Below are 27,561 nucleotides of genomic sequence, written 5' to 3' on the forward strand. Positions count from 1 at the left end.
ATGGAAGACACATCAAACAATGACTGTATAGTTAAAGCAGTGTGGAACTTAATCCATTGAACCTGTCAGCTATTTTGGTGTGGGCACATGCAGTGAACTTGTCTGTCTATGATGGTGATGCATATTAGATTCGATCTTTGCTCTGGATTGGCTTTACACTGCCAAAGACTACGTCTGATATAAAGCCTCAGTATCCAAGTAATATGAGTGGTGGAATGGCTTAATGCTGTCAAAGACTACGTCCAAAATGTGGATCCAGTGCCTAAGTAATATGAGATCTGAACTAAGTAGCCTGTTAGCCAGTAAGTAGGTGCACCTTTAATGTAGTGATTGAACCGTGTACTAGGTAGTGGTTGGTGAAAATTGCGAAATGCTATGCTGTTTGCTTTCCAGGTGACAAGTACGCTGCAATATGAGAAATTGTGTTGGATTGGATATACAATGGGAACCTTTTCTCGTGGACATTGGCTTACTATGACCTCAGGGTCCTATGCATGGCTTGAATGCTAGCAATTGTCACAGAGCTAGTTCTGACGCGACTAGAAACAGAACTGAAAACAGAAACACTTGACCTCAAGGTGTTGGACCGAGGTCAACAACAGTCTAACAGTGTCGAACGCAATGCTAGCAACTCCAAGTGAGTTACATTGCACTCTACTTAGTACAATGTGAAGTGCTTACCTAGCAACTCCGAGAGGACAAGCTGGAGTGCTAGGCAGTGTACAGGGCCCTATATATACTGGCTAGGTTTAGGGCAGGTCTACCTACGCTGGATCCGAGAACTGAGGTCATGTGTACGTATGAGTCAGAACAAGTCAGGTGGCTAGGTGCTGCCGCAGGGCACACGATAAGTTACATAAGCAAGGCCACATGATGAACAAGTCATAAGACAAACCCTAGCACGTGATGTGTCACGTGACTAGTCAGAAAGCCGTTCCAGGCGAAGTCTATCGTACAGCGTACCGTACAAGTCCATAGAAAATGAGCAAAAATAGGATAAAACAAGGCAAAAATACGGGGCCTCTGTGTGATACCATGACATCAATGATGACAAAAGAAATTTACAGTCAAATGTTCAATAATTTAATTCTCATTATAGTAACTTTGCATTCTAATGTTTGTATTAATTCACACTGGAAGATATATCTCACCTGGTGTTCACTACTTTAGCATAACTGATCACAGTTATTGTGGCCATTATTCATTCATTTTGTAGCACTCAACATCATTGTGCACACTCACAGTCATTGATGAAATTGTGAAACTTGTGTACAATAATGTACTGCATTATCCACAGCAACTCACTGCTCATTTGATATCCAGTCATAACACCACACAGAGTCAGGGAGGGCACTATGGGAATCTTCATCCGTGGTGAAGCACACCAGCCCGGGGGCTCAATTCTTGACCCTGCAATGAGTCTTGGATCTTGAGGATTGAGCAGCCCTAAGGACACCACCAAGACCCACCCAAACTCAAACCTCTCAATGAACCCGCACACACCCACATCGACAGTCAACAGCCAAAGCCCCGAGAGTACCGCATGTTACGCAACCAGTATGGAGACCGAATCCGACACGCCAAGCGCGACCACTGGAATGCGTGTATCGAGGAAGCCGACACATGTGACGTCTGGACGATAGGCAAGTTCGTCCGCGCAGGGTCCAGTGATGGCGGGAAGGGCAGCATACCCCCTATGCGACGACCAGGCTCTGACACCACCACACGACAAAGCGAGGAGAAGGGCAAGATCTTCTTTGACACATTCTTCCCCGCCCCACCCCCAGAAGCAGCACGGCGCCTCCGCGAGACCTACCCCGACAACGTGTTTGAGTTCGCAAACGTGTTGGACGCCCAGATCGTGGCTGCGTGCAAGAGACTGAAAGAGTTCAAGGCACCCGGGCCAGATGGCATTCCCAACAAAGTCTATAAGCGTTGCTCCGACATCCTCCTCCCCTTCCTCCATCAGGAAAAAGCTTTTTTGCACATAGCGCCCGCCCAATCTATGTCGCGCATGTAGGGGCTGTAGCACGATGTAGTGCAGTGCAACCGCGCATAGCAGCATATAGAAAACTGTAGGCTGGCGGGGCCCTATTGATACAATGTCATACGACGGTCATACAGTCATGACTACACTTGTATGTGTAGATCTCTCGGTACTTATGAGATTCAACATTGACATTAGCACACGTCGATAGGACTGCTATGTTCACACCAATTCTCAAGGTACAGTTTGTATTATCTCAGACTACAGCAGTACATTTATCTATTCCTATGCTATGTACCCGCCCGCAAGTTGTACGGGGCACGCAAGCTCGCACAATGTTCGTTTGAGCACGCGCGGGTGTGTGGAGTGATAGGCAAGGCACGGCCACGGAGGCGAGACACAGGGCAGTGTGTGAGGATCACAAGCATATACTACGCACCTCGACGTAAATCAGGCCGTCCCATAAGCCTTTTAAGGGTGGCAGCGGCGATATTGTTGAGGAGTCACGGTTGCGCATCCCGCGCAGGCCTTCGTGGCGGCCCATACTCGCTGTGAGTTGCATCTTGTTCGAGGGCCTCAGTTCGTTGTGTGCGTGCAGCTTGAGCAACGGACGCACGTTCACGGCGCAAACATGCGCAATCTTTGCAGTACTCGTGCGACGTGGCAGCGCAGGCGAGCGTGACATTGCGCGGGTGTGTACCTGTTATTCGTGTGTCGCGCCGCCTATTGCTCGTCCGTCTTCGCGCCAAACGTGGACGTATCTGGTGCAATCTTCGCTAGTCAGTGGGGGCCGGGCAACTGCGAGGTGCGCGGAAGGTTCATACGACCTCGTAGTTTGTCGGAAAGAGTGCACGTGAGTAGGGAAGCCAGTCGGACGTGCTCGTTCGAGAGCGGAAGCGGGAGAGGGGGCGTGGAAGGAGGCAGAGGGGCAGAGCGCAGACACGTTTGGAAGGAGCGTGGGCAGCAAAGGCAACGGACAACGGCGCGAGCAGCGAGCGCAAACTTCAAAAGCTCTCAGATCTCAGCGCTCACACCGGGATCCCCCGACGTGCATCACGTGTGCGCTGCCAGCGTTGCGAAGTCCCCTCGCACAAGCTTTGTCGTTCGAGCACCTCTCCTACTGAGGCTACTCCCCTCACTCCCTCTGACGACCACCCCGCTTCTACAATACACCCCGCGAGCCTGTCTTCAAGAGACGTGCTCGTGACGTGGCACGTAGTACGCGCGACCACATCCGTATTAGTCGGCCCGCCACGCGCTCGAAAAGCGCGCCTCCAACGGCCACGCAGGACTCCAGCGACGCAACAAGAGCTTCGCTGGAGCCGTGGAGAGGGTAGCGGGCTACGGAGGGAGGGATGAAACGGCCAGTAGGGCCATACAACAGGTGAGTCGCCCCACACCGTCCCTCTCAGCTCGCCCAGCGTCTCCTCCTGCCGTGGCCGCGCGTCCCGTCCCTCTTGCTCCCCGGCCTCCTCGCGCTCGGCGCGCACACGCTCGGGGACGCACTCGATCCACGCGGGCGCAACATCCACACGTGGTCCGCGCAGGGGCTACCATACTGGTGGGGCGCGGGCAACGACTGCGTCGGGCTGCCGCCGAGCTGGGTGCTCAGCCCCGAGGGCGAGGTACAGGTCGGTCAACCAAGAATGTGCGTACCGTCCCCATCTCCCACTGCGCATCGAGCGACACTGACCTCGTGAACATGCAGTCTGCGCGATCGCGCAGGCGTCGAAGAAGATTTTTCCTAGGGACTCTGGCGGACCGCTCGGCCAGCGCATTGGCGTGTCCGTGGTGCGCACGCTGTACAAAGTCGTGCCTATGGATGTCCCACGTGTCATTACTTCATGCAGTGGGTGATATAGTAATTATAGTAGCCTTTGTAGCCAATGTCTCTAGAATTGTGAATGAATACTACTTTTCCTCATAAACGGTACCGGTATGATCTGAAGGGTAGATACAAGAAATATGGCTTCCTATGGCCCTGATATGCTGAGCTATGTGATATAGTTGCTGTGCTATGGCCTGCTATATGAGACAGCTGCCTTGCTATGGCACACTATGTGCTGCTATACAGTATGAGGTGGCTGCTATGACGTGCTATAAACTAGGGGGTTTGCGATGGCACTATGAGTGCTACATTGTCTACATTTTTCGATATAGGGATTGTCCTTTTTCCTGATGTCGGTCGTCTATTCTGGGCGACGTTCGACCTACGTTACTACCCAGATGCCTGGAAGGAGTCTCTGACAGTGGTCCTTCGCAAGCCGGGATGAACCGACTACTCCATCGCCAAATCCTACCGCCCCATCGCCCTCATGAACTGTATGGGCAAGATACTGTCATCCTGCATCACCGAGACCCTCGAGTACAAACTCGAGAGGTTGCATCTGTTCCCTAACCACCACTTTGGTGGCCGAGCGGGACGTACCACAACAGATTCCCTACACCTCCTCACGAAGACTGTGTACGACGCATGGCGGACGAAGAAAGTCGTCTCGATCCTCTTCCTCGACGTAGAAGCCGCCTTCCCTAGCGCCATACCGGAGCGTCTGTTCAACGAGATGCGAAAGCTTGGCATCCCAGAGGTAATCGTTGACTGGCTACGCAGAAAACTGCAGGGTCGAAAGACCCGCCTCAGCTTCGACGACTTCGTCTCTCACCTGTTCGAGATCTTCAGTGGTATCGACCAAGGATGCCCCCTCTCTGTCCTACTGTACAAGATCTACAACCTTGTCCTCCTTGAATGTGCTGATAACACCCAGAACGTCTCCGCTCTCGGATTCATTGATGATGTCAGTGTCCTCGCAGTTGGCAAGAACCTCGGCGAAACGAACAGCAAGCTGCGCAGCTACATGGAGCGACGAGGCGGTGCAAAGGAGTGGTCGCACACACGCAACTCCAAGTTTGCGCTAAACAAACTTGCCCTCCTCCACGCGGATCCGAGACTCAAGGGTGCAGACATGGGCCCAGAACTTGAACTACGAGATGGAACGGTTGCGCCCACTGACGTTGTGAAATTTCTAGGTGTGAACGTTGACAACAAACTCACCTTCAAGCAGCACACAGAATACGCGCTCCGAAAGGGAACGACCTGGCTGCAGCAGTTCAGCCGACTAGCGCGGCCCAAGAACGGTTTGGTGGCACGTAACGTACTCACGCTGTACAAGCAGATGCTCCTACCAGCTATGCTTTATGCCGCAAGCATCTGGATCACGCCGCAGCGTGAGATCGAAGGCCGCAAACAGACATACGGGTCTGTGGGAAAGATCAAGAAGCTCGCCCGCATACACCGGCAGGCCTGCATCCTCATCACGGGAGCAATGAAGACGACCGCAATGGATAGCCTCGAGGCTCACCTGAACCTCCCCCCTTCCACCTCCTCGTTGACAGGTTCATTGCGAGGGAGGCTACTCGCCTCTGTGCCCTACCCACGACGCACCCCCTACACCGACATGTTCAGCACGCCTCGACGCCTGTCCAGCGCAGGAAAAGCCCACTCCACGAGGTCTTGGCGGTGTACCGCCTTCTCCCACACGACATCGAGAAGATCAAAGCGGTCCGGCTCCCCCCCGGGTGGACACCACCGTTCCCAGTCTACATCGCAGACAGCAAGGATGACGCGGCAGTCAGCGAGAGGACCTGGGCTTGCAAACCAGGATACCGAGTCTACACTGACGGATCAGACATAGACAACGGCATTGGCACCTCCGCAGTCCTCTACAGACCGGGCGCCAGGGAGCCTATGGTACTTCGGCACCACCTTGGCTTGTCGACCCGTCTCACGGTTTATGAGGCCGAGATTGTAGGTCTCATCCTAGCAGCCCACTTACTCATACAGGAACTCAGTGCGCAAGCTGCCTCGTGCGCAGCAGACAACACGCCGTGCTTACTCGCAGTACAGAACCGCAAGCCACACCCAGCGCATTACCTCATCGACTGGCTCCTCCGCGAGATCAACGCGGTGTTGCGACGCCACCCCGGGATCAAATTCAGCCTATGCTGGGTCCCGGGCCACTGCGACATAGAGGGCAACGAGAGAGCTGACCAGGAAGCAAAGAAGGTGGCACGAGGCGAGGGCAGCTCCGCTGGCATCAGGAAAGCGTCACGGCATCTAACTTCTCCTAACCTGCCTAACCCACCTAACTCGTGCCTAATTCACCTCACTGTCTAACAGTTTTTAGCCTCTGTGGCCGGCTACGTACCTTCAGTAGTAGAGTAGCCATCCATGTATATTACATCATCACACCATCACAATACTGTACATTAACAACCCAATAGCGTAGCATTGCGAGGTGAGTATCGTGCTAAGGCTACGAACACTTCTATCAACGAAATCTACATTCTTAGATAGACATATATTCCACACATGACACCTAAGGCCTTGACAAGACTGGCAGGCAAACAAACGAAGTGCGAGCAGCCAGACAAGTGGGCGGGCATGCCTACGCAAGCAACACCGCGTGCATGGCGTGGATGAGACGTGTGGCGGCAGTGGTAAGGGCGTGGCGACGGCATTTGAGGCGAGAGCACGGTAAAGACGACGACTCGGAGGGCAGCGAGGGTGACTGCGCGGCGGAGAGTAATGTGTCGAGCATATGGTGGGAGGAGGGGCGCCACTCTTGTCGGCGCACAGACAGCATGTGCTCGTCGAGCGAACAAGCGAAAACATATTCGGGAGAGGCGCGGTCCTAAAGGAGGTCGCAGGCGCAAGCGAACGAGCGGTCGTAGCCAGCAAGACTCGGGGAGAGTGGGCCCAAGATGTTGAACTAGGAAGGCGCCTACCGGGCTGCCGGGTTCAATCACAGGCCGGACCGGTTCTATGGGAAGCTCCGGGTCCGTGATGTCATCTATGATGTCATCTGTGTGTTATCACATGGCTACGCCACTTGCCTTGTATGTCGTGGGAACGTACTATACAGTAGCTTAGATAAGCGGTCTCCTCATGTATATAAGGACCCCAGTAGCGTAGCTCAATCCCCAGTACCTTCAGTCGAAGTACTTGCGTGTGCATCAAGCATCAGCAACCTTGCAGGTAAGTTGTGAGGGCGCACCACTGCGTGGAGCTGCCTGCTCAACAGGTTATGAGCCCTGGTCACTGCCTGAGTACTGCGCCTCACTGGCTGCGTCTCAGTGTGCGCACCAGCTTACCTGTGGCTTCGCCTTAGTGGCTTGAAGCCAGGGGGGGACTATGCGCGTACATCGCTGCAGGTCTTAGCGCAACTCTGTTGCTGCTACCCCCAGCACATGCACCATAGCGGTGGTTGCGCCTCTAAGGCTGCACTAGTCATTGAGTAGAGGGCTGACGACATTGTTGTCAGTATTCCCCATTTACCAAGTTTATCACTTCAAACCCTCTACCAATGGCCTCCAACACCCTCTTCACCGCTGTCCCCATCCTCGATGGCTCCAACTACCGCGCCTGGGCTGAATCCATGTCAGCCTTCCTCATGGCGCAGGAGGTCTGGATCATTGTCAATTCGACCTGGCCCCAGCCTACTCTGGACACAGAGAATCCCTCAGTCTACTATGAGTGGCTGCAGCGCGATCAGAAGGCACAGGGGTCGATCCGTCTTCGCCTGACGTCGTCCGTCAAGGCGGCTGTCAAGAACAAGACGACCAGCAAGGCCCTCTGGGACGAGCTGAAGGCGCTCTATGACAAGCAGACCCCCGCCGGTGTTTACAAGGAGTTTAGGACAGCGATCAATGCTCGGATCCCTCCGAACGAGCACCCAAACCCGACGTTCGCTAACATCGCAGCTGCGTTTGACAAGCTTGCGGGCGAAGGGATCGACATCCCCGCTTCACTGCGGGTGATGATAGCGCTCAATGCGCTGCCCTCCCGGTACGACACCGTCGTCACCACGATCCTCCAGGCCAAAGAGCTTACGGAGATGAAGATCGACTACGTCCGGGAGTCTGTCGTCATTGCCTACGAGCAAGGCGGCAAGCAGGCGTCATCTTCGCAGAGTGCGAAGAAGATCTCCGCCGTTAAGCGTAAGCACGGCGAACCAAACTTCAACCAGCAGCAGCAGCGCCAGGATGGCAGCAGCAGCGGCGGTGCGAAGGAAGGTCAAGGCAAGGGCAAAGGCAAACAGCGCGGTAAACGCAGCGGCAAGCAAGTTAAGTCCCGCGCCAACCAAGGAGATCATACGGACCATGCGCATCTCGCCTCGCAGGCGTCGATAGCGGGTCCTACCACCTCCAAAGTCGTCGAGATAGCGCCTTCGGGCAGCAAGTCTCACACCGTCACCACCCGTCCCGCCAAAACCGGCCACAGCAAGAATGCTCACCGGTGGCTCAAGAGTGCCCTCGAGCTCGCCAAAGACATCGACGTCTCTGGCACCTCACAGCGTCTCACGACGTTGTCCGAGGTCGTTGACAATTCCGCTCGGATTGAGGAGTACCTCTCTGATTCGGAGTCAGAGTCTCGGGCATCCAAAAGCTCTCGTCATGGTTCTGAAGTAGGCCATGCGATTGACGCGATCATGGACGGGACGTACAACTCGTACGACGAGGACGAAGGTCCTACGACTCAGGATCCACTTGATTGGGGATCAGACGGTCAGTACAACATCGACGACGAGCTGGCTAACGCCGCCGGCTTAGGAGAGGACTTTGATGCTGGGTCAGTCCCTTCAGCTTCTATTCCCAAGCGACCTACTAACCCTGCGCTTCATACAGCCGCATGTAGTAGTAGACGCACTAGGTCTACTTTAAAGAGACGTAGTATTCGCAGTCGTAGTCGCAGTGAAACGAATGAATATATCAGTAGTTCGTTGCACAAATCAGTTGGTTGTCGGCATTCGCGCGATTTCGCTGCGTGCACCAAATGTAAGGGAAAAGCTAAGGCTTGGCATGAACCAGAGCCGGTTGAGTCGTCAGACTCCTGGATGTTGGACTCTGGAGCATCATTACATTTTTCCAACAATTTAGATGATTTTGCTGAGATTGAGGACCTCAGTGAGCCAATCGTCTTGTCGACCGCAAACGGCTCTGCCGTATGCACAAAGCGTGGGACAGTCTTCTTGAACTTCGAGAATGACGATGGTAGTCATACGACGACCAGATTATTCCCCGTTTATTACTTCCAAGGTCTTCATCAACGTCTCCTATCCATGGGAACGTTCCTCCGTGAAGGAATGACAGTGCGCGGTGGTGCGCAGCACGTCGACCTCTATGAACAAGGAGCGCGTGAACCACTATATGTGTTCAAGCCGCGGCACCCTAGTTCAACGATATTCGAAATACAGTCCTTGCCTTCACAGGACGCAATGAGTATCCATCAGACAGTTTATTCTGTCGATTACCATACTATGCATCGCCGCCTAGGACATCCTTCTAAGGACGTACTACGGCAAGCACAGAAACACACCGAGGGTTTCCCACCTTCGATAGAGTTCCCTAGGGAGGATCCTATATGCCCAGGATGTGCGGAAGGGAAAATGCACAACAAAGCATTTCCGCCATCTACGTTGAGAGCGACAGAGCCCTTCGAGCTCATTCACTCTGATGTGAAGTCGTTTCCCATCGACTCCTACCATAAGTATAGGTACTACATCCTGTACTATGACGACTACACTTCCAATGCGTGGACAGTGAATCTGCGCAACAAGAGTGCTGCGATCACGGCCACACGCCAATTCTTAGCCATGGCCAAAAACCAGTACGGCAAGAAGGTTAAGAAGTGGATGTCAGATGCTGGGGGAGAATACAAGTCTGAAGCGTTCGACAAAATGCTGAAAGACGAGGGTATCCAGATCCTGCAAAGTTCGCCGCACACTCCTCAGGAGAATGGCAGAGCGGAGCGACTCAACAGGACGATAATGGACAAAGCTGAGGCCATGCGCCATGAAGCGTGTCTACCTGAATCCTGGTGGGAATTTGCGGTTGAGCACGCTGTTCATCTCTATAACAGGACACCTGTCCGACGTCTCAAATGGCGTACCCCCTATGAGATGTTAAATGGTGAGGCTCCCAGCATCAAGCACCTAAGAATATTTGGGTGTGGCGCATATGTATTCATACCGAAAGACGTGCGCCAGAATACACTATCTCGGAAATCTGAGTTAATGGTGTACCTCGGAGTTGCCCCTGGCGGGCATGGGGCGCGATTCATGCGCAGCCCTAATAATGTGCTTTACACTTCATCGAACGCTCTGTTTGATGAACTCATGTTCCCAAAATGCCCGGACATGAAACGGCGAGGCAACACTAGGCTGCAATCTGCACCTAGACCTGACCAAGCGGGTCGCCAACCCACTTCTCAGGAGAATTATGATGACGATGACAACGATCATCCCTCTCATCACCTTCCAAAGGGAGCGGACAATGAGCGTGACGATGCTCAGGAGCAGCCTAGGGCGCCCAGTCCAGTTCCACCGCCTCAACCTCCGGAAGAGCCAGCGCGCGATGATGCGCCGCGGCGCTCAGGGAGAGAGCGGAAACCAGTAACCCGCCCAGGGAATGTCTATGGGGAGAAACGGACCCCCGTAGAAATATACAAAGAGATCAAAAAGAAGGGGCAATGGAAAAAGATTGTCGGAGAAGAGCCGGGTAGCTCCCGCTCTCAACCACAGTCAAGGCAGCAACCGGTTCCCGGACCTAGTTCTGCGCCTGATCCACAGCCAGACCAACCTTCTGGATCCTCCTCGGGCTCTGACGACGACAAAGTCGAAGAGTTACTCATGGCACAACTATGCCGGGAAGGGGGAGTAGGATTGGTTAACATGCTGCTTGCAAAAGCGCTACCACTAGTTGACCAAGATTCTCCGAAGTCCAGCGTACGCGAATGGACATTCCGTGATATCTCGAAGCTACCTAAAGAGGAGCAAGAGAAGTGGAAAGCTGCGTGTCGCAAAGAGTTAGAGGCTCTGCGCAAGCGTGGTGTTTATGAGTTGGTTGACCGTCCTAAGGGACGTAGGGTTACCAAAAACCGTTGGGTCTTCGACGTCAAAACTGACGGTCGAAAGAAGGCTAGACTAGTCGCAAAAGGCTACTCCCAGATTGAAGGCCTTGATTACGATCAGGTTTTCTCTCCAGTCGTTCGCTTTGAGACCGTGCGCCTTATACTCGCGCTAGCTGCGCTCGAGGGCATGCACATCTCCGGACTCGACGTCCGTAATGCGTACCTCTATGGTAAACTCGACGAGGAGATTTACATGGAGCAGCCTGAAGGCTTTAAAGTCAAAGGCCAAGAGCACAGAGTCCTCCGGCTATTGCGTGCTCTCTATGGACTCAAACAGGCAGGGTTAGCGTGGTGGCGCACCCTTAATGAGTCTCTCAAGGAACTCGGCTTTACACGCCTTGTATCCGACGCCGGAATTTTCATCTATAAGACGAAAGACGGACGTTTCGTCCTAGTCATAGTCTATGTGGATGATGCCCTCTTTTGTGGCAAAGACAAGGCCCTTGTAGCCAAACTCAAGAACCGCTTCATGAAGAAGTGGGAGTGTCGCGACCTAGGCGACGTCAAGGAGTTCTTGCGTATGCGCATTACTCGGAAAGGCAACGAGATTCATCTCGACCAAACTGCCTACCTTGAGACTGTGCTGCAGCGCTGTGGCATGCAGAATGCAAAATCTGCGCCTACTCCACTCCCTGCGGGTTACAAACCTGAGCCGCACACTGGCCCGGTTGATCCTGCGCTTCGAAGCCGGTATCAGACCGTCATCGGCTCCTTGCTATATATCATGCTTGGAACTCGACCTGACATCTGCTTTGCCGTGACTAAACTCGCGCAACAAGCTGTGAATCCGTCACAGGACCACTTGGACAAAGCGCTATATATCTGCCGCTACCTCGTGGGTACCAAGTCCTATGCGCTTGTATACAGCGGCAAATCTGGACAAGGTGTCTCGGCATGCACAGACTCTGACTGGGCCAATGACCCAGAGATGAGACGGTCTCAGAGTGGCTACTTTATGAAGTTGGCGAACGGAGTGTTCAGTTGGCTGTCTCGACGGCAAAAGACGGTTGCACTGTCTTCAACTGAGGCTGAATACATGTCGCTCAGCGACTGTAGCCGCCAAGTCGTCTGGGTTAAGATGCTCCTCAAGGAGATCGGTTACCTACTTGGCGCACTCCCTATCTGCTCGGATAACCAAGGAGCGATATTCATTGGCTCCAACCCTGTAACTGAGAGGCGGTCGAAGCACATCGACATACGCTACCATTACATCAGGGAACTGATTGAGGAGAAGCAAGTCGAGCTCTTCTACATCAGTACGGATGAAAATCCAGCAGACCTGTTCACCAAGAACTTAGGCCGTGTCAAATTCCTTAAGTTTAGAGGAATGCTCGGACTTAGATTCTATGAATCGTCCTAGAGCACCATTGGCAGCGTTATGCGCCTAGTACGCTTATGTGAGTCTACGACGCACTAAGCGAGGGGGAGTGTTGAACTAGGAAGGCGCCTACCGGGCTGCCGGGTTCAATCACAGGCCGGACCGGTTCTATGGGAAGCTCCGGGTCCGTGATGTCATCTATGATGTCATCTGTGTGTTATCACATGGCTACGCCACTTGCCTTGTATGTCGTGGGAACATACTATACAGTAGCTTAGATAAGCGGTCTCCTCATGTATATAAGGACCCCAGTAGCGTAGCTCAATCCCCAGTACCTTCAGTCGAAGTACTTGCGTGTGCATCAAGCATCAGCAACCTTGCAGGTAAGTTGTGAGGGCGCACCACTGCGTGGAGCTGCCTGCTCAACACAAGAACCTGAAGCGGCGCGGAAGAGAGGTGGCACAGAAGAGAGAGAGAGCCGTACCGCTCGTCTACTCAGGAGACCACGGCAGGGCACGATAGCACAGCGGGGCGGGAACAACAACATCATAATGACGGGGGACGGGGGCGCGGCGGACGACGCGCCATGCATGCACGGTGACTACGCGCAGTCATGGAAACACGGTGGCCAGCGAGCACGTACCTTAGTTATCGAGCCTCTTCGTTCGTTCTGCCTGTACACCCCGTCTTTGTGGTCTCCTCGCACCCTCCTCTCCCCGTGTTCTGTGTGTCCCCTATTTGCCCCGTGTTCTTCATGTTCAGCGCCGCCCTTTCTCGGCGCTGGGCTTGAACACGTGTTGTGCAAGTTCCGGGCCGCGCGGCGGGATACCAGTCGAACGGCCGACGAGGACAAGCACGCAGACTTGGCTGTTGTCGATGTTGGAGTCATGGCGGACCTTTTGTACGACAGTCATGGCACAGCTTATGGAAGCGAGGAGGGTGGAGAGGTGGAAGTCGATACCCTCGAAGAGTGAGTCAAGTTGAATGGGGGTCTGAGTAGTAGCGGAGGAGAGTGGTCAAGGCGGCACTGTTGCGCGTTGCGCAAACTTGCGCAAGGCAGCCGCGCGTCTGCCCTAAAGCGAATTGCAACTCCGCTTTCAGTCACATGGTGTGGGCTGCATTGCTGGCACTTCTCCTTCACGACGGCGGGCAACCCATCTGCATCCTCTCCCATCCTCGATGCCCCCTCAGGCCTCAGGCCTCACTACTCAATGTCGGCAGCCCAGCGAGGTTGCGCAATGGTTGTCCCATTGTCGCAGCCTCGCTTGTAGCGATTGCATCTCAGGTCGGGGCACTCTGACCGGAGCGGCTTGAGTGCCCTGCGGCTCTTCTGGCATCCGCATCACCGCACCCTGCATCGCCGGTTCGGTCTCCACAGGGCCATTGACAATGGGAACCTGTGCCTGTGTCTTCATCAACAGCTTCGGCCGCCCTCGCCATAGGCCTCGGTGCGAGCAATGTCGGCACGTTCAAGTCGGCGGCGTACCTCACGGACCTCGTACTACCGAGCTCGAAGGTGAGCTTAATCATGGCGGATGTGCAGAAGCCCTCGAGCTGAAGTATATACACTCACCGTATCCTTGAACAGTTGCCGCGACCATCACAGCAACGTCAGTTCTCCATCAGTTGCGCGGCCTGAGAATACCCAGGGACGGTCTGCGCAGTCAACATACCCCTGGAAATGGTGGACAAACCCGCTTAATGTATGTCATCTCGTTCTAGGCAGTTCTCATTCACTGACATGATGACAGCTGTACCGCAGTCCATAGACTGCTGCTGGATGCGTTGCGCAACTTCCCCGAGTCGGTGTCAGACCTTCGCGCACTCGACGCACCGAGGTCGGTGTATGGCGCGTATGTTGTGTACATTCAAGCGTGACCGTGGTCGAAGCATGCAGACGAGCCGCACGGGGGCTAGCTTTGGTTCACCAGTTCAACAAGTACAACGTGGACGCGGCACTCTTTCCGGAGCTTGCGAACGTGCCCTCGAGGCTCATTGGCACAAGTAGTGAGAAGTCTGTACTTCGTGTTTGTAGATAGATTGAATGCAATACATTTTTGTTGCATACCTGATTGCCTGAGTGATTCCGTTGAGCTCTGGTATGTCTACTGGCCTCCTGGCCCCATGACCTAACCGTCTAACGCGTCTCTAACTCCAGAAATGGATCTACTTAACCTAGAGACTCGATCTAACCAGTCTAAGTGCCTAAATGCCTGAATTAGGCAAGTTAGATGCGAAAGTCACTTTCCTGATGTGCCCTCCTCCCGAAATGCCTAGCAGACACTCTGCCGGCCAGCCTCTCGAAGGTATGACAGCTCCTGAACGAGACGTTCACGCGCGCAGCAAAGGACGAGTGGAAACGCTCGCCGCGCTCCACCAAGATTAGTGTTGTGGAGGGCTCGGGCTCAAAGCCCAAGCCTGGCCCGGCCAAGCCTGAGCCGGCCCTAGAAAGCCCGGCCCAAGCCTGTTGAGAGCCCGCTCCGAGGGCAGGGCTTTGTAGACTGTGAGCCCGAGCCCGGGCCACAAGCCCAAGGCTCCTATTACCATATATGGATGGATATGACTCAGCGGTGGCTGTGGCGCCACTGGGCCGCGCGTACACTCCAACCTCGAGTCTGAGTCCCCGCCTAAACCGTTGCCCGACCCAATCTTAGTGCCCAGCACCCGACACGATATCGCTACCGCCGTCGGCGCCGCCGCATGGATTCGGAAGGTGGCGCGGGGTCAATATGCCAAGGTCATCTCAGGTAATATTATCCATTGCACGACCCCCGACATCTGCGCTGACGACACAAGGTCTGTCGCAGTTGCTGGCAGTCTGCTGGCAGTAGGATACCGCCGTACGGTGCACTATAGTACGCTCGCGAGTATCCGTTCAAATTTACGCAATGACCGTGTTATCGACCCTTGAACGCCTGCCCACCATCGCGCAGTTGGACGTCTTGGCTGGTACCTGGCCTTACCATGTGACGAGAGAGCAACGGACTCGACACTGACTATGGTCAGCTTCCCCCCCCCGTTCTTCCTTCCTATGTGCGTGCGATCATCATGCCTGTAGTTGATGAACAGCCTTCACTGCGACAATGGCGACCTACCCCAAAACAGCCACGAACAGCCGTTCTTGCTCCCAGTACCACGAAAACGGTTGCCACGCAAGAACGGGTATGGTTCCTGTACTCCCTGGCTCTCTTGCTAGTGCCGTTGGTCGTCTTCCTCCCTGCCGCTAAATGTTTGGGCATCATCCAATCGGGCCTAACGGGCAAGACGACATGGGTTGCCAGTGCATTTATGCTCACAATGGCATATTTCTACGCTCTCTGCGCCATCATCATATATGGTAAGTCTGTTAGTCACTATACCGATGGGTGTTCCATTCATTGGCTCTGGTGTTACTAGCCGGGCACCGTTTCAGGACATTCTATCGCTTTGAACGTCTTCTGCCGGACCAGGCGCGCTACCTCCGTCGCCGCTCACACGTCATAAACATGCGCGCAGATCGCTTGCGACGACTTGTTCAGGACAGGCCATACACGGTGTTCGTGCTTGGGACGGGTACATGCAGTGGTCACTCGACCGAGATTCAATCGAACTCACTCGCACTCAGTGAGTGATTTTACAAATGCCATATCTACACGCAGATGTTCAAACCGCTATGTAGCCGTACATGGTGACGACACAATTGCGGACATATTGCTCGCCCTACATCGCCACAATGTCGTGCCTGGGCCACCCTCTCGCGTGAATCATTCATCACCTTACCTGACGATGTCAGGCCGCATAGCACCTCTCCTCCCGCACGAAAGTCTCTGCAAACTAGGTGTACGTCCGCTGACGCACCTGACGCTCCGAATGCGATTTTTGGGCGGCACAGGTTTGTGGGCATCTCACATTCATGACGTATCGCAAATTTGATCTATTTAGCGCACAGATGAGAGTCCAGGGCCATCAAAACGCATATCAAAGCCAGCGCGCAAAGTCGTTGACCCAGACAACATAGAACGCGGACTTGGAACGACCCAGAAAGGCGCTCAGAGTGTGCGAGGCGCGGAGCGTAGTGCAGATGCAGCCGCTGGGCCCGCTGTAATGTCGCGGTCAAGTAGTAAGTGGGTCAAATATAGACGGCAGGGCTGAACTGATGTAGTCCTAGATCACACAACCCCCAGTACCATCGTCATAAATTCCGACTCCGAGACAGAGTCACGGCGTCTTGTGTCAAAGGGCAAGAAGCGTCAGGTAGTAGTGGAGAGCGCGGAGGATGAGGACATTGAGGAATTGGCCAAGCCGCGGAAGTCCAAGAAAAGAGGTGAGTAGTACTGGAGTCTTATTGCGGGTCAATTGATCAATGTATTGGCAGTACGGCGAGGTGACGAGGACCGAAATGGAACCAAGAATCCCCATGTCAATGACTCAGACGAAGAGAGTGACGCTGAAGCACATGCCGACGGGACGCTCCGTGACCTGGACCATATCCAGGCTCCGTCAAATGTGGATGATGATCGATTGAAAAAGACAGCTGATGTGAACGAGTTCTTCGACAACGTATACGATCGTGTCAGTGACAAGAGTACGCGCACTCAGCGCGTTCGCGACTGTAAAGTTTGCCGGTGAGTCTAGCAGTGCATAACACGGTGTCAAGCTACTGACATAATAACGTTGCAGACGCCGGAAAGTCACAAAGTATGCCTTTGTCTCCGATGTAACCACTCTGCGTCGACATCTAAGTGCCCATCATGCGGTGAGCTTTGCCAGGATTATGCATGTGCTCGTCTACTCACTGACATTGTATCAGGCTGACTATCGCCAGTGGTGCACAAAGACAGGATTCACGTCACAGCTCCCGCAAGATATCTCTGCCCGCAAAGTCGAAGCAGCAAAGGCGTCTATGACGCAGGGCAGCCTGGACAAACATGTCCAGAAAGTCACACCGGCGGAATATATTCAGCCGTACACAGACGAGCTGTTCAAGTCAGCAGCTATTCAGTGGTTGGTCGAGACTGATCAGGTGTGCAATCATTCATCCACTCCAATCCAACACGGCACTGAGAGCCGTGACCGCTGACGTGTATTCATTTGTAGCCTATCGGCGCTTTCGAGCACCCATCGTTCATCAACATGATCAACGTAGCCTCACGCGCAAAATCTGGTGTAGTCATCCCATCGCGTTGGACTACCCGTCGCAAAATCATCAACATTTTTCATCAGTATCTCCGCGATCTGAAGACACGACTCAATGTACGTTCGACGGCACGATTCAGTGATGAACACTGATCAATGAGATGTGCCGCAGGGACCAACAGTGGTAGGCTCAATTAGCCTCACTTGCGATGCATGGCAGGCAAGCAACGTTGACGGGTACTTTGCGGTGACTGCTCACTGGGTAGAGGAGCGTACACCGAAGAACTGGACACTTGAAGGAGCACTTATCGGGTTCGTACGTATGAATCAGTCACATAACGGCAAGAGGCTCGGTCAAGCGCTCTACAAGATTGCAAATCGGGTGGGTATTGCTGAGCGTGTAAGTGCTGTGCCACCTTACTGTATCTTGATGGCTTGTGTAACCCAGGCTGGGACTAGATCTTGATGGTAACGTGCGACAATGCCAGTTCAAATCTGACAATGATGACGGAGCTTGCGGTAATGATGAAGAAGCACCATCCGCACAACCAATTTGACGGATTGCGCCGACGGATTGGTTGTCTGGCGCACATCGTAAACTTAGCGACGCAAGCATTGATTGCTGCGCAGAGCAAGGCCCCGCACTACGACCCACACAAACCAGAAGAACATGTACCTGATGTGACTGCTCGTGTACGTGACGAGGTTGGTCTTGTACGTGCAATCTCAGTCAAGGTAATGTCACAGCTGTATTATAATTTGTTTCTCCGCTTACACCGCATGCGGCGGCGGCATATAGGAACGCTCCTCGAGCCAGCGCAAGGAACACTTCCGCAAGATACAAGAGACGGCAGATGTGGAGCCACGCCATCAGCGAACTCTTGTCTTGGACATGAAGGTCCGCTGGTCATCTACGTACATGATGCTTAATCGGGCATACAGTCTGCGGAAGGTGAGTGCCCACAAAGAGTGCAACACACGTAATGAGGAGCTCTCTATACAGTACATCGAGCAATTCATGACGGAGTTGTCGCGCAAGGCGAAAGAAACATCACGGCTGAAGCTCTTGGCCCTCATCCCTACCTCTGCTGAATGGCGCCGTGTGAAGCTTTTCCAAAAGGTGCTACAGGTACGTCGTAGAGGTTCAATTGAAAGTCCACTGGCAGCGGCTCATTACGAACGCCTGGACGGATTGCCACAGATCTCCGATAGATGTCAGCAGCGATTCTCGTCCGAGAACAACCCCGCACTCCACCTTGCCCTTCCTGCCCTCGAGGAGCTTCATTCCGCGTGGTCAGCTCTCCTTGACGATCACGAGTACAGCCACTTTACGAACGGTCTTCAAGCTGGTATTGACAAGATCGCCGAATACTACGACAAGACCGGCAGTAATGACGCATACGTGCTATCCCTTGGTGCGATCACATGTATCATGTACTAAATGTTTCCGTCATGTACTCATGTTATCACTAGTCCTACACCCAGAGCAACGTCTCAACTACTTCAAGAAGAATTGGTCAGATCAGCCTGAACAGATCACGGCTGCCGAGGAGCTTGTGAGGACGATTGTACGTACATAAAATGATCCAATCACCAGTCTTCTAATACGTCCTTGGCGGCGCAATTACTAGTTCCAAGAGCGGTGGCACAATGCCCGTCATACCAAGAGCTCCGATGGACCATCAACGGTCGTGAAGAAGAAGAAGGCGGGGCTGGCAGGGCGGAATTATGCAGCAACGTTTGCTGATCTATCTAGTGACGAAGACAGTTGCCGTCCGACACACCGGTCCCCTTCCCATACCGTTACTACTGATCATGCTGCCGAAGGTGCAATCGATCCGAAGAATGGGTGGGAGAAGGAGTTCAATCAATATCTCAACCTTGATTGGGAATCGGAGAATGTAGATGAGGACTCAGACAAGTCAGCCATAGAATGGTGGGGTGTACGTATATTCAATCTTGCTTCGCATGCGGGCCGTAGCTCAATATGATTTCAATCTTTTCGCAGATGAACGCGCATCGATTCCCGACGTGGGCATTGCTTGCGCGCGACTACCTTGCCATCATGGCCACGTCCGTCTCAAGTGAGCGTGCATTCTCTAGTGCTGGCATGACCATTACAAAGAGGCGTAACCGGCTCAAGGGTGACGTTGTCGAGGCATTGCAGGCGCTGAAGTGCGCATTCAAGAGGGCGCTGTTCTTACATGATGTCGGCCCTTCCTCGGCCACTGAAGAGGCTCTAGAAGTGGAGGATGATGAGGTCTCAGGTGCAGGAGAAGTCTCAGCGGCGGACAAGGCGGTCGGCGATGCAGAGCTTACTATAGAACTTGATGATGATGCAGAGGAAGAGGAAGATGATTTGTCGTACCATGATGATGTCCCTGACTGGTTGAGTATGAAGATTTAGGAGTAGGGACGCTTGTGTACATTTCCTGGGCTATGCTACACCACGCGAAGCATCAGGAAAGCGTCACCGCATCTAACTTCCCCTAACCGGTCTAACCGTCCTAACTTGTGCCTAATTCACCTCACTGTCTAACAAAATTGGCCTCTGCGGCCGGCTACATACCTTCAGCAGAGCAGCCATCCGTGTATATTATACCAATACAAATTATACAATACAGCACAGTAACAAATCATTACAAACGGCATAGCGCTAGCCTTGCGAGGCAAATACGTACTACCGCACAAGTTGTGTTGTGTTCCTGCTACAAAAACTTCTGTTGACGAGATCTAAAGGCTTGCCATACATGGGTCAGGACGGGTGCGCGGTCAATCGGGCGGGCGGACAACTGTGCCTACATACGCGAGTGAGTGTTTGGGTGGACAGGCGAGCAGTAGCGCTTACGACCGCTACGTCGTCCTGGGCTGCGGCGCGGGGAGGCTCGCGAGCGCGCTGGACCCGCCGCCGGGCGCGGGAGGCGCTCTGCTGGCGGGCGGAGGTGGAGGCAGCGCTGGAGGTGCACTGGATGCGTCGGCGGAGGGGGGGCGCGGGCGGTGCAGCCGATGGGCGCATTGGCGGGGGAGATAGTGGGGCGGCCGTCGGGCATGATGGTAGGGCTAGCGGGCCGTTAGAGGTGCCGCGCGAGAATGGGGTGCGAGAGGTGCCTGTAGCGGAGCGGGAGAGGGCAAACTACGCATCGGGGAAGCAGCGGCCGCGGGTCAGGGCATGCTGGACAGGGAACGTGTTGAACTTCCGAGTTTTCAGTGTTCTTATCTTATCAGTTATGTACGGATATGGACTTATGTTCTGCGATGTCAGATTACATACGTTCTTTGATGGACTTTGCCTAGATTACGTCATGTGACTTTAGTCCGGATCATTCCATGATATTCCACGACATTCCTTGATGTTTCATGACGTTCCATATCATTCCTTGATGTCCCATCACGTCCTATATCACTCTTTGATGTTCCATCATGTCTCATATTATTCCTGATGTTCCATCACGTTTCATATATCTCTCCACATCAAACTCCGAGTTTTGGCTTACTCATGCTGCTTACCAGCTTACTCATATCCCCAAAACCTCGGACTTAGTGCTTACTGATGAACCACTGATACAGCATGTGACCTGTATCAAATGTGTATATATACTGGGCTGGTTTGCCCTGTAATGATAACGATCCTTCGTCCTCTCCTCTGCCTGCCAGCATAGGATCTTCCCTTTGGGACTGGTCTGTTCACTCACTCATTAGTCCTTCACTGCCACTGGGCTTACTAAGCCTAAAACCTCTTTCTTCAACAGGTTATGAGCCCTGCGCTCTGATTCTTTAATCACCTGCACCCCTCTTTGCGCGCTCCAAAGCCCAACTCTTGAAAGAGTGAGTTGGCAATTTTTGTCCTTTGTTGGACTATTTTTAAGTCGCTGCGTGACATAGTGCCGAAGGCCTTGTCTGAGCGCATCTCTAGGGCAGCCCGAAAAGGCAATTACAAAATTTATCATCCGTCTCGTCGTGAGAGAAACGACGTTGACGAAGACGACTCTAATGTCATCGCCGTACGTCATCGGCATTTGTACGGTCATCTACCCGTCCGTCGCCAGATCGACATCATCCTCGCTCCTACCCCTCGTCACCGCCGCCAAGCCTCTGGCCGCGTAGACACGTCCATTCCTCCCAAGGAGTCCTGCCGCACCTCGCCGGAGCAGCACCTCTTGTATTTGCAGAAGAAAGCGGACGTTGCCGAAGCTCTCGCCGAGACTCGCCGAGCCGAACTCGCTGCTGCTCGTGCCGCTAGCGCCGCTGCTGCCGAGACCAAGGCTTCGCTCATTGAGCGTCTTAGCGGAGAAACTCCCATCGTTCCCACGGCTCTAAAGCCTATCTTCCTGTCCGACTTCCGCAAGAAGTCAACCGCTGACAAAGTCGAGATCCTGTGCAAGCGTCTCCTTGCCGTCCAGAAGCGCCTTCAGCCCCTCTATCGCCACCGTAACCGCCTCTACGCCCGTCTTCCCTTGTTGGATAACTTGGACGATTTTGGCAGGCGTTTCAACTGGGTGCTGACGAATATCGAGGAGGAAGGAACCACGTGGTCTGCAGTCGAATTGAACGACATCTGTTCTGTCTGCGAGCTGATTGCGAAGATTTCCTTCATAAATCTTAGCCAGAATTTTGGCCGCATTATCAAGGACGTAGGGGACTTGTACAAGAACAACTACTTGTACTGGGTAGATAAGCGATTGTAGTCGCATTTTTCTGTATATCTTCGTCCCTAGAATTTAAGCATCACACTGTGGCTTCGTCTCAAGAAGAGACATTTGACCGAGACTCAAATAGTGAAGCATCGAACGGAGTAATTCCACCGTACGATTGCACCGACCATCATCATCTCTACGACTACGAGGAGAACTTTGATTATCATTTTGACATCGAAGAAGATCAGTGGATTAACTGCGACGACGCTAGTTGCCCACATCGCTACGATCAACCTCTAGGTCCAGTTCCAGAAGGATTTTCAACTGGAATATCGGTCGCTCCTTGGCAGGAGAATTTCCTATTTGCTAGTGAATTTTCGGAGTTACCTCCATATCCTGAACACCTAGTCCCGCTCCCTGAGTCGAGACCTCAATCTCCATTCTTCGAGGAATTACCCTTCGAAGTTTTTACCCCAGAACTACCATCCGTCTCACAAGACGAATTTATCCTCCTATCCGCAACCATGGGTGACGTCAAGCCTGACAATGTCCCCAAGCTTTCCTCAGCGTCCCAATACGCTGATTGGTCAGCCGCCATGCGCGGCTATTTGGTTTTTATCCAAGCCTGGCCCGCCGTTACTGCAACTGGCACACCCGCAGCGGACTTCGCCACTCAGAATGCCCGTGCCCAGGGTGTTCTATTTATGAGAACCGATCGCTCGATGCATCATCTGCTCGAGAAAGACACCGGTGATCTCAAGGATGCGAAGGACATGTGGAACTCGCTCAAAACCGCTTTTGGCACCCCCGACACGGCATACGTCTGGTCTCTCTTCCAGTCGTTAATCAAATCTCCGGAAATGTCTGACTCCAAGCCAATGCAGGATCAGATAAACAAGCTGGTTACCCGGCTTAACATCAGGAAAAACGTTTCTTACTTCAGAGGTCTTAAATAAGAACCATGCGATCTTAAGCGACCTCTGGTAACTTGTGCACCTTAAACGAGTGCAGTATGCACCTGAAGACCGCTGAAGGAAAATGAAGTACCTTTGAGATTTGCGCCTTGTTTTCAAGACTCGAGCCATGCAGCTTCAGTGCTCTACATTAAGACTCCTGTAGTACGTGTAAGCTAGCTAATGACTACCAAAGTGTTTGATATGCGTAGTGAGAGGTCCAATTGTTCAATAAGAACTTTGAAGCGCAATCCAGTACAGTATGAGTCGTCCATTCCTCTGGTAGATGCTCAGGAGAATCTCCCACTGATCCGGGGAACTTGGGAATCAGTTGGCAAGACTGCCGTATCATGCTGAGAGGTATTATCTCTCCTTGGGGATGTCCGTTGGCCCTGAGAGCGGGTTTGTTGACCGCGTACATCATATGGACTGGGTCGGCTGTACGTGCGAGCTTGGAGTACCATTCCACATACGCTAGTGGCCCTTGATCTGGCCAGGACGCAGGCGCAGGCAAGGCAACGCTGGTCCGCGGGTCATGTATGCGCTGCGGGAGTCTGAAGATAACCTTGACTCGTCCTATTCTTGTTCCTGAGCGACATGCGTCTTTGAGTAAACGAATATTCATTTGAACGCGAGTCGGTCACATACCTTGGAGGCCGGTCGTCTCTGCATCACTCTCCTGCAGGATGACTGCTGTATCAAAACGGGCAGGCTGTTTGGCGCATGCTGGACGCGCCTTCACCACGTCGGTCTCGTTCTTGTCGTCAGTCAATGGCTGGGGAGCGAACTTGAATCCGTGGAAAACGTCGACGCGATTGAACGGCAAGTTGGACGACGCGGTCTGAAGCTCAGTCGGAGTGAGGCGTCGACCGAGTTTGAGGGTATAGATATGCTGGAGGAGTGCGTGTGTAAAACCGGGTGCGTTGTGACGTTCTTCGACGAGCTTGATGGACTGGAGCGGTACGCTTGGATTCTTTGGCAGCTTGATCTGGGTGTGGCGCTTGGTCGAAAGGTCCGGGTCTTCAGACGCAAAGGCAGCGTCCTCGTCCGGATCCTCGTCGATTTGTAGCTTCCTGCGAATGGTAGAGCTGAGCATGATCATCTTCTCCTGGCGTGCTAGCCATCGGACCATCTGAGGACGCGCGTCGCGATGGTTCGACGCCCTCCAGCCGTTCTTGGCATAGTCAATATGAAGACGTTCGAAGGCTTCCGTGTTGTAGTTGTCTGTTGCGCCAAGCAACCGGATTGATTTGACGTAGTGGAGGAGGGAGTGGAACTTCGGGATCTTCATGTGTTCGCGCACGCCAAGATTGACCAGAGCTTGTTTGTTCTTGTGATAGATTTTGAGGGCGTCTTCCATGTACTGGAGGGTGGAGTCATCGTGGGTGGTGTATTGCGCGAGATAGATGAAGTCGAGTAGAGATCTGAACGCAAGCATGACGTTCTGAGGAATCTTGCCGACCAAGCATCCCAGCAGGATGCGTGCGATCTGCTTGGACTCCATACCGGATACTTGGGATAGAGAAGTGATCCCGTTAGCAAAGTGACGAGTCCCGAACGCGGGGGGAAGGGTGCGAATTCGGCGGTCCAGTTCATTCTCGTCGATGAGGTCGCTGCACCACTCGACGATGTGCTTCAACACGCCTTGGTAGAGCTGGTGGAGAATGTCGGGCGTGATGCACGAGTGGATGTCGGTGAAGGGGAGATCGCTCCAGAAAGGGCGTATGACGTATCCGGAGACGTCGAGACTGGTACACGCCCTCGCGTACGTTGCTGAGTTGGTGTTTCCGCCGCTTTTCTTCCTTGCAAGGCGTAGAACGTCCAGAGTCCAAAGCGCGCTCCTTGGCACTCCTGGGGAAGCAGCGTCGAGATCAGCCTCGGGTAGTCGGCACTTGGGGCACGTTCCGTACTTCGTGCAGGTAACAAGGCACTGCTCGGGAAAGTCTGCGACGTACGTGGCGAGGATGGGGTGGACTCTGCGGACGGCGCCGTCGCCTCCGGTCACGTCGATCCCGTTCTTGCCGGCCTCGATCAAAGGTTCGAGGATGACGCGAACGGACGAGTGGAATAGTTGCTGCATGAGGGCGCGCTGCTTGCGCTGCGTGATTCCATCAGAACTGACCTTGTCGACAGACAGGTAACCAATAAGGATGCAGGCGTGCTCGGAAGGTTTGCGGCGAAGGGCGCGAGGGATGTTGCCTAGAGTCATGTACACTGGATACGCGGCCTTGCTCCCGGAGAACCGCGTCAACTGAGTCTTGTCTGTTGCAATTATCACCGGGGCCACTGCTGCACCCACTGGTAAGAGACTCTGAGTGGAACGTCAAGGCCGGATACACTGGAAAAATATTATCAAACTCACCTGAATGGCATGCCACCACCGCCCTGTCCACATCTCATGGTAGATGCGGCTGGTGCGAGACGCGTCAGTGAATATGCGGCGCGGTCGGTAGACTATACGGTCAGCGTGCTCGGGGTTACCGAGGAGGGTTCGTATGGCCTCGATGATGTCGCGGTACTGGACAAGATGCTTCTCGTTTGGCCGGTCCTTGAACGTTAGCCAACGCTCTTTCCACTCCGCGCGTTCTGGAAGAGAGTCGACTCGTTGAAGAAGTGTGTATGAATTGTGATAGGAAAGGCCGAGTCTGTCCCGGAACTGCGGTGGCTTGAATCAAGGAGCCAAAGGGAAGAGAAAGAAGTATACGCACACCGGGAATCTCAAGAACTTTGTCAATGGAAGTTTGCGTGAGGCCCTCTTGGATGGCCCACGACGCAAATTTCCAATCCATCTCTGAGTCGAAAGGATCCCAGGGATTGTCATCACCGGCATGTTCCAAGTCTCTATCTGCACAGATGCGTTACAAGAATCCATTGATCTACGGCGTCGTACTCACCTTCATCCTCTGCAGTTTCTGTACGCCTCTTTTTGGCACTTCCGCCCCTGCTCCACACGTCACCCGCGTCTTCAACCATGCGGAGCACTCTCGCCGCTTCTTCATCCACCTCCTCAACTCGTGTGTCTTCATCGTCATCCAGCGCAATTGCAGTCCTTCTCAGTGGCCTAGACGAAGGACCGGCCTCCGCGTTGTTTTCACCTGCAGCCGCTGGTTGAGGGGCTGAGATACCGATGAAGTCGAAGACAGAGCCCAGGTCATCGTCTTCCTGGTCAAGAACATTGCGCCCCGGGCTCGTGGAACGTCGGCTTGCCAAGACGCTAGAGGAAGCACCGCTGCCAGTACTGCAAGTTGGAATAGTGAGGAAGCTTACGGACCAATTGCAGACCTTAACGTACCTATCGAAACCAGGTTCACTGTACCCGGATATTTCGACGTCGTCTCCATCCTCTTCAGAGTCCGAATCCGAATCGTCGAAATCAAAGACCTGTTTCAACTTTCCCTTCTTGTACCAGGCGCATTTTCGGCTTGTTGACTGGTGCGAGGTAAGGCCTTGTACGGTTTTGAATGTGTGGTTGCAGGCGGCGCAAGTGGTCCCGAGGATGTCTTCTAAAGACCTCTTTACCATCTCTATAAAAGCTATGAGTATTGATAACCAGTAGCGGCACGCAAAACTCACTGTTGTCGCGGAAGCGGAAGGTTGTATACTGCGCGCGACGCCCATCGTGTTCGACTCTGTTGGACTCCTCGGCTCTCCTGTTCTTGTCAGGTGATCGCAGGCAAGTTCACTCCTCCATCTTCCTCGGGACGGTACTCTCCTCTTGATTTCACCTCTACCTCCTCCACCACCGGACATTGTATCATATCCATCACCCCTAATGCTTTATATTATCAGTGCAAGATTTTTACACACAATTATGAGTATTCTGTAACTAGCAGTGGCACGCAGGACTCGCCGAAAGTCAAGGAGGGCTCTATGACGCCCTTTGTTCGATGATGTCCGTCTTTTCCGCCCTTACGTACCTAATGTCAGGTGATTGCGGGCTTCCATTCATCGCTATTTCCGCGCTCGGACCGCACGCACTTCTCTCTCTCTCCTCCACCACCGACCGCTTTCGCGTGAAGTTCGTGAAGACTTTTCATTGTTCAAAGTGAGTACTGCCTCTTGTCCCTTTCCTTTTGGGGCATGACACCGCTCGGTGGCGTTTGATTACCAATCGTGGGGCATACCCCGTGCCGCCGCGGCGCTCCACGTGTGGGTGGTTGCCCAACGATTTAAACAAAGGGGGCAGTGGCCGGCCGACGTATCGCCTCTCCCAAGCAATTCCCAGGCTGCATTAAGTATATAGCGCGTGTCAGGACCCTGGTCGTTGCTCGAGTCACTCTGCAGAAGCTGTCCCGCGATCGCTCCGTCCCTTCGCCCGCCATGTCTTACGTTCACGTCCCCATCGATCTTTCCTCCAAGGATCCTGACTCTTGCACTTACCTGCATCGCCAGCTCGCTCGGGAAGATACTTCCTCAACCCTCGACGGTGCAATTGTTGTCACCGACCATCGCGACCCTTCGCCCGGTAAGTCCCCATAGATCCCGCTCATCGCCCACATACCACTGACGATGTCTACACAGTTTACTTTTCACACCCCCCGAGCTCTGAGTCCGGCGGCACGCACAGTGCGAACGTTTCGAGCCCTGCT

The 27,561-nt window shown here is 53.6% G+C and overlaps 2 protein-coding genes across 2 annotated transcripts; both read left to right on the forward strand.

Moving 5' to 3' along the window:
* Positions 1-1,543: 1,543 nt before the first annotated feature.
* C8Q71DRAFT_885640 (uncharacterized protein) lies at positions 1,544-3,735 on the forward strand (the record flags this gene model as incomplete). Its single annotated transcript, XM_047928565.1, has 4 exons — positions 1,544-1,924; positions 3,231-3,371; positions 3,409-3,635; positions 3,696-3,735. 4 exons carry the CDS (start codon positions 1,544-1,546, stop codon positions 3,733-3,735), a joined length of 789 nt encoding a protein of 262 aa, XP_047773855.1.
* A 13,237-nt stretch (positions 3,736-16,972) lies between these two features.
* Positions 16,973-17,538, forward strand: C8Q71DRAFT_716625 (uncharacterized protein; the record flags this gene model as incomplete). Its single annotated transcript, XM_047921115.1, has 3 exons — positions 16,973-17,005; positions 17,060-17,272; positions 17,347-17,538. Coding segments are annotated over 3 exons (438 nt in total), but the record flags the coding sequence as incomplete, so codon positions are not given.
* Positions 17,539-27,561: the final 10,023 nt, after the last annotated feature.

Source organism: Rhodofomes roseus, assembly GCF_022264815.1.
Source record: "Rhodofomes roseus strain CIRM-BRFM 1785 chromosome Unknown C8Q71scaffold_30, whole genome shotgun sequence".
Taxonomy (NCBI): domain Eukaryota; kingdom Fungi; phylum Basidiomycota; class Agaricomycetes; order Polyporales; family Fomitopsidaceae; genus Rhodofomes; species Rhodofomes roseus.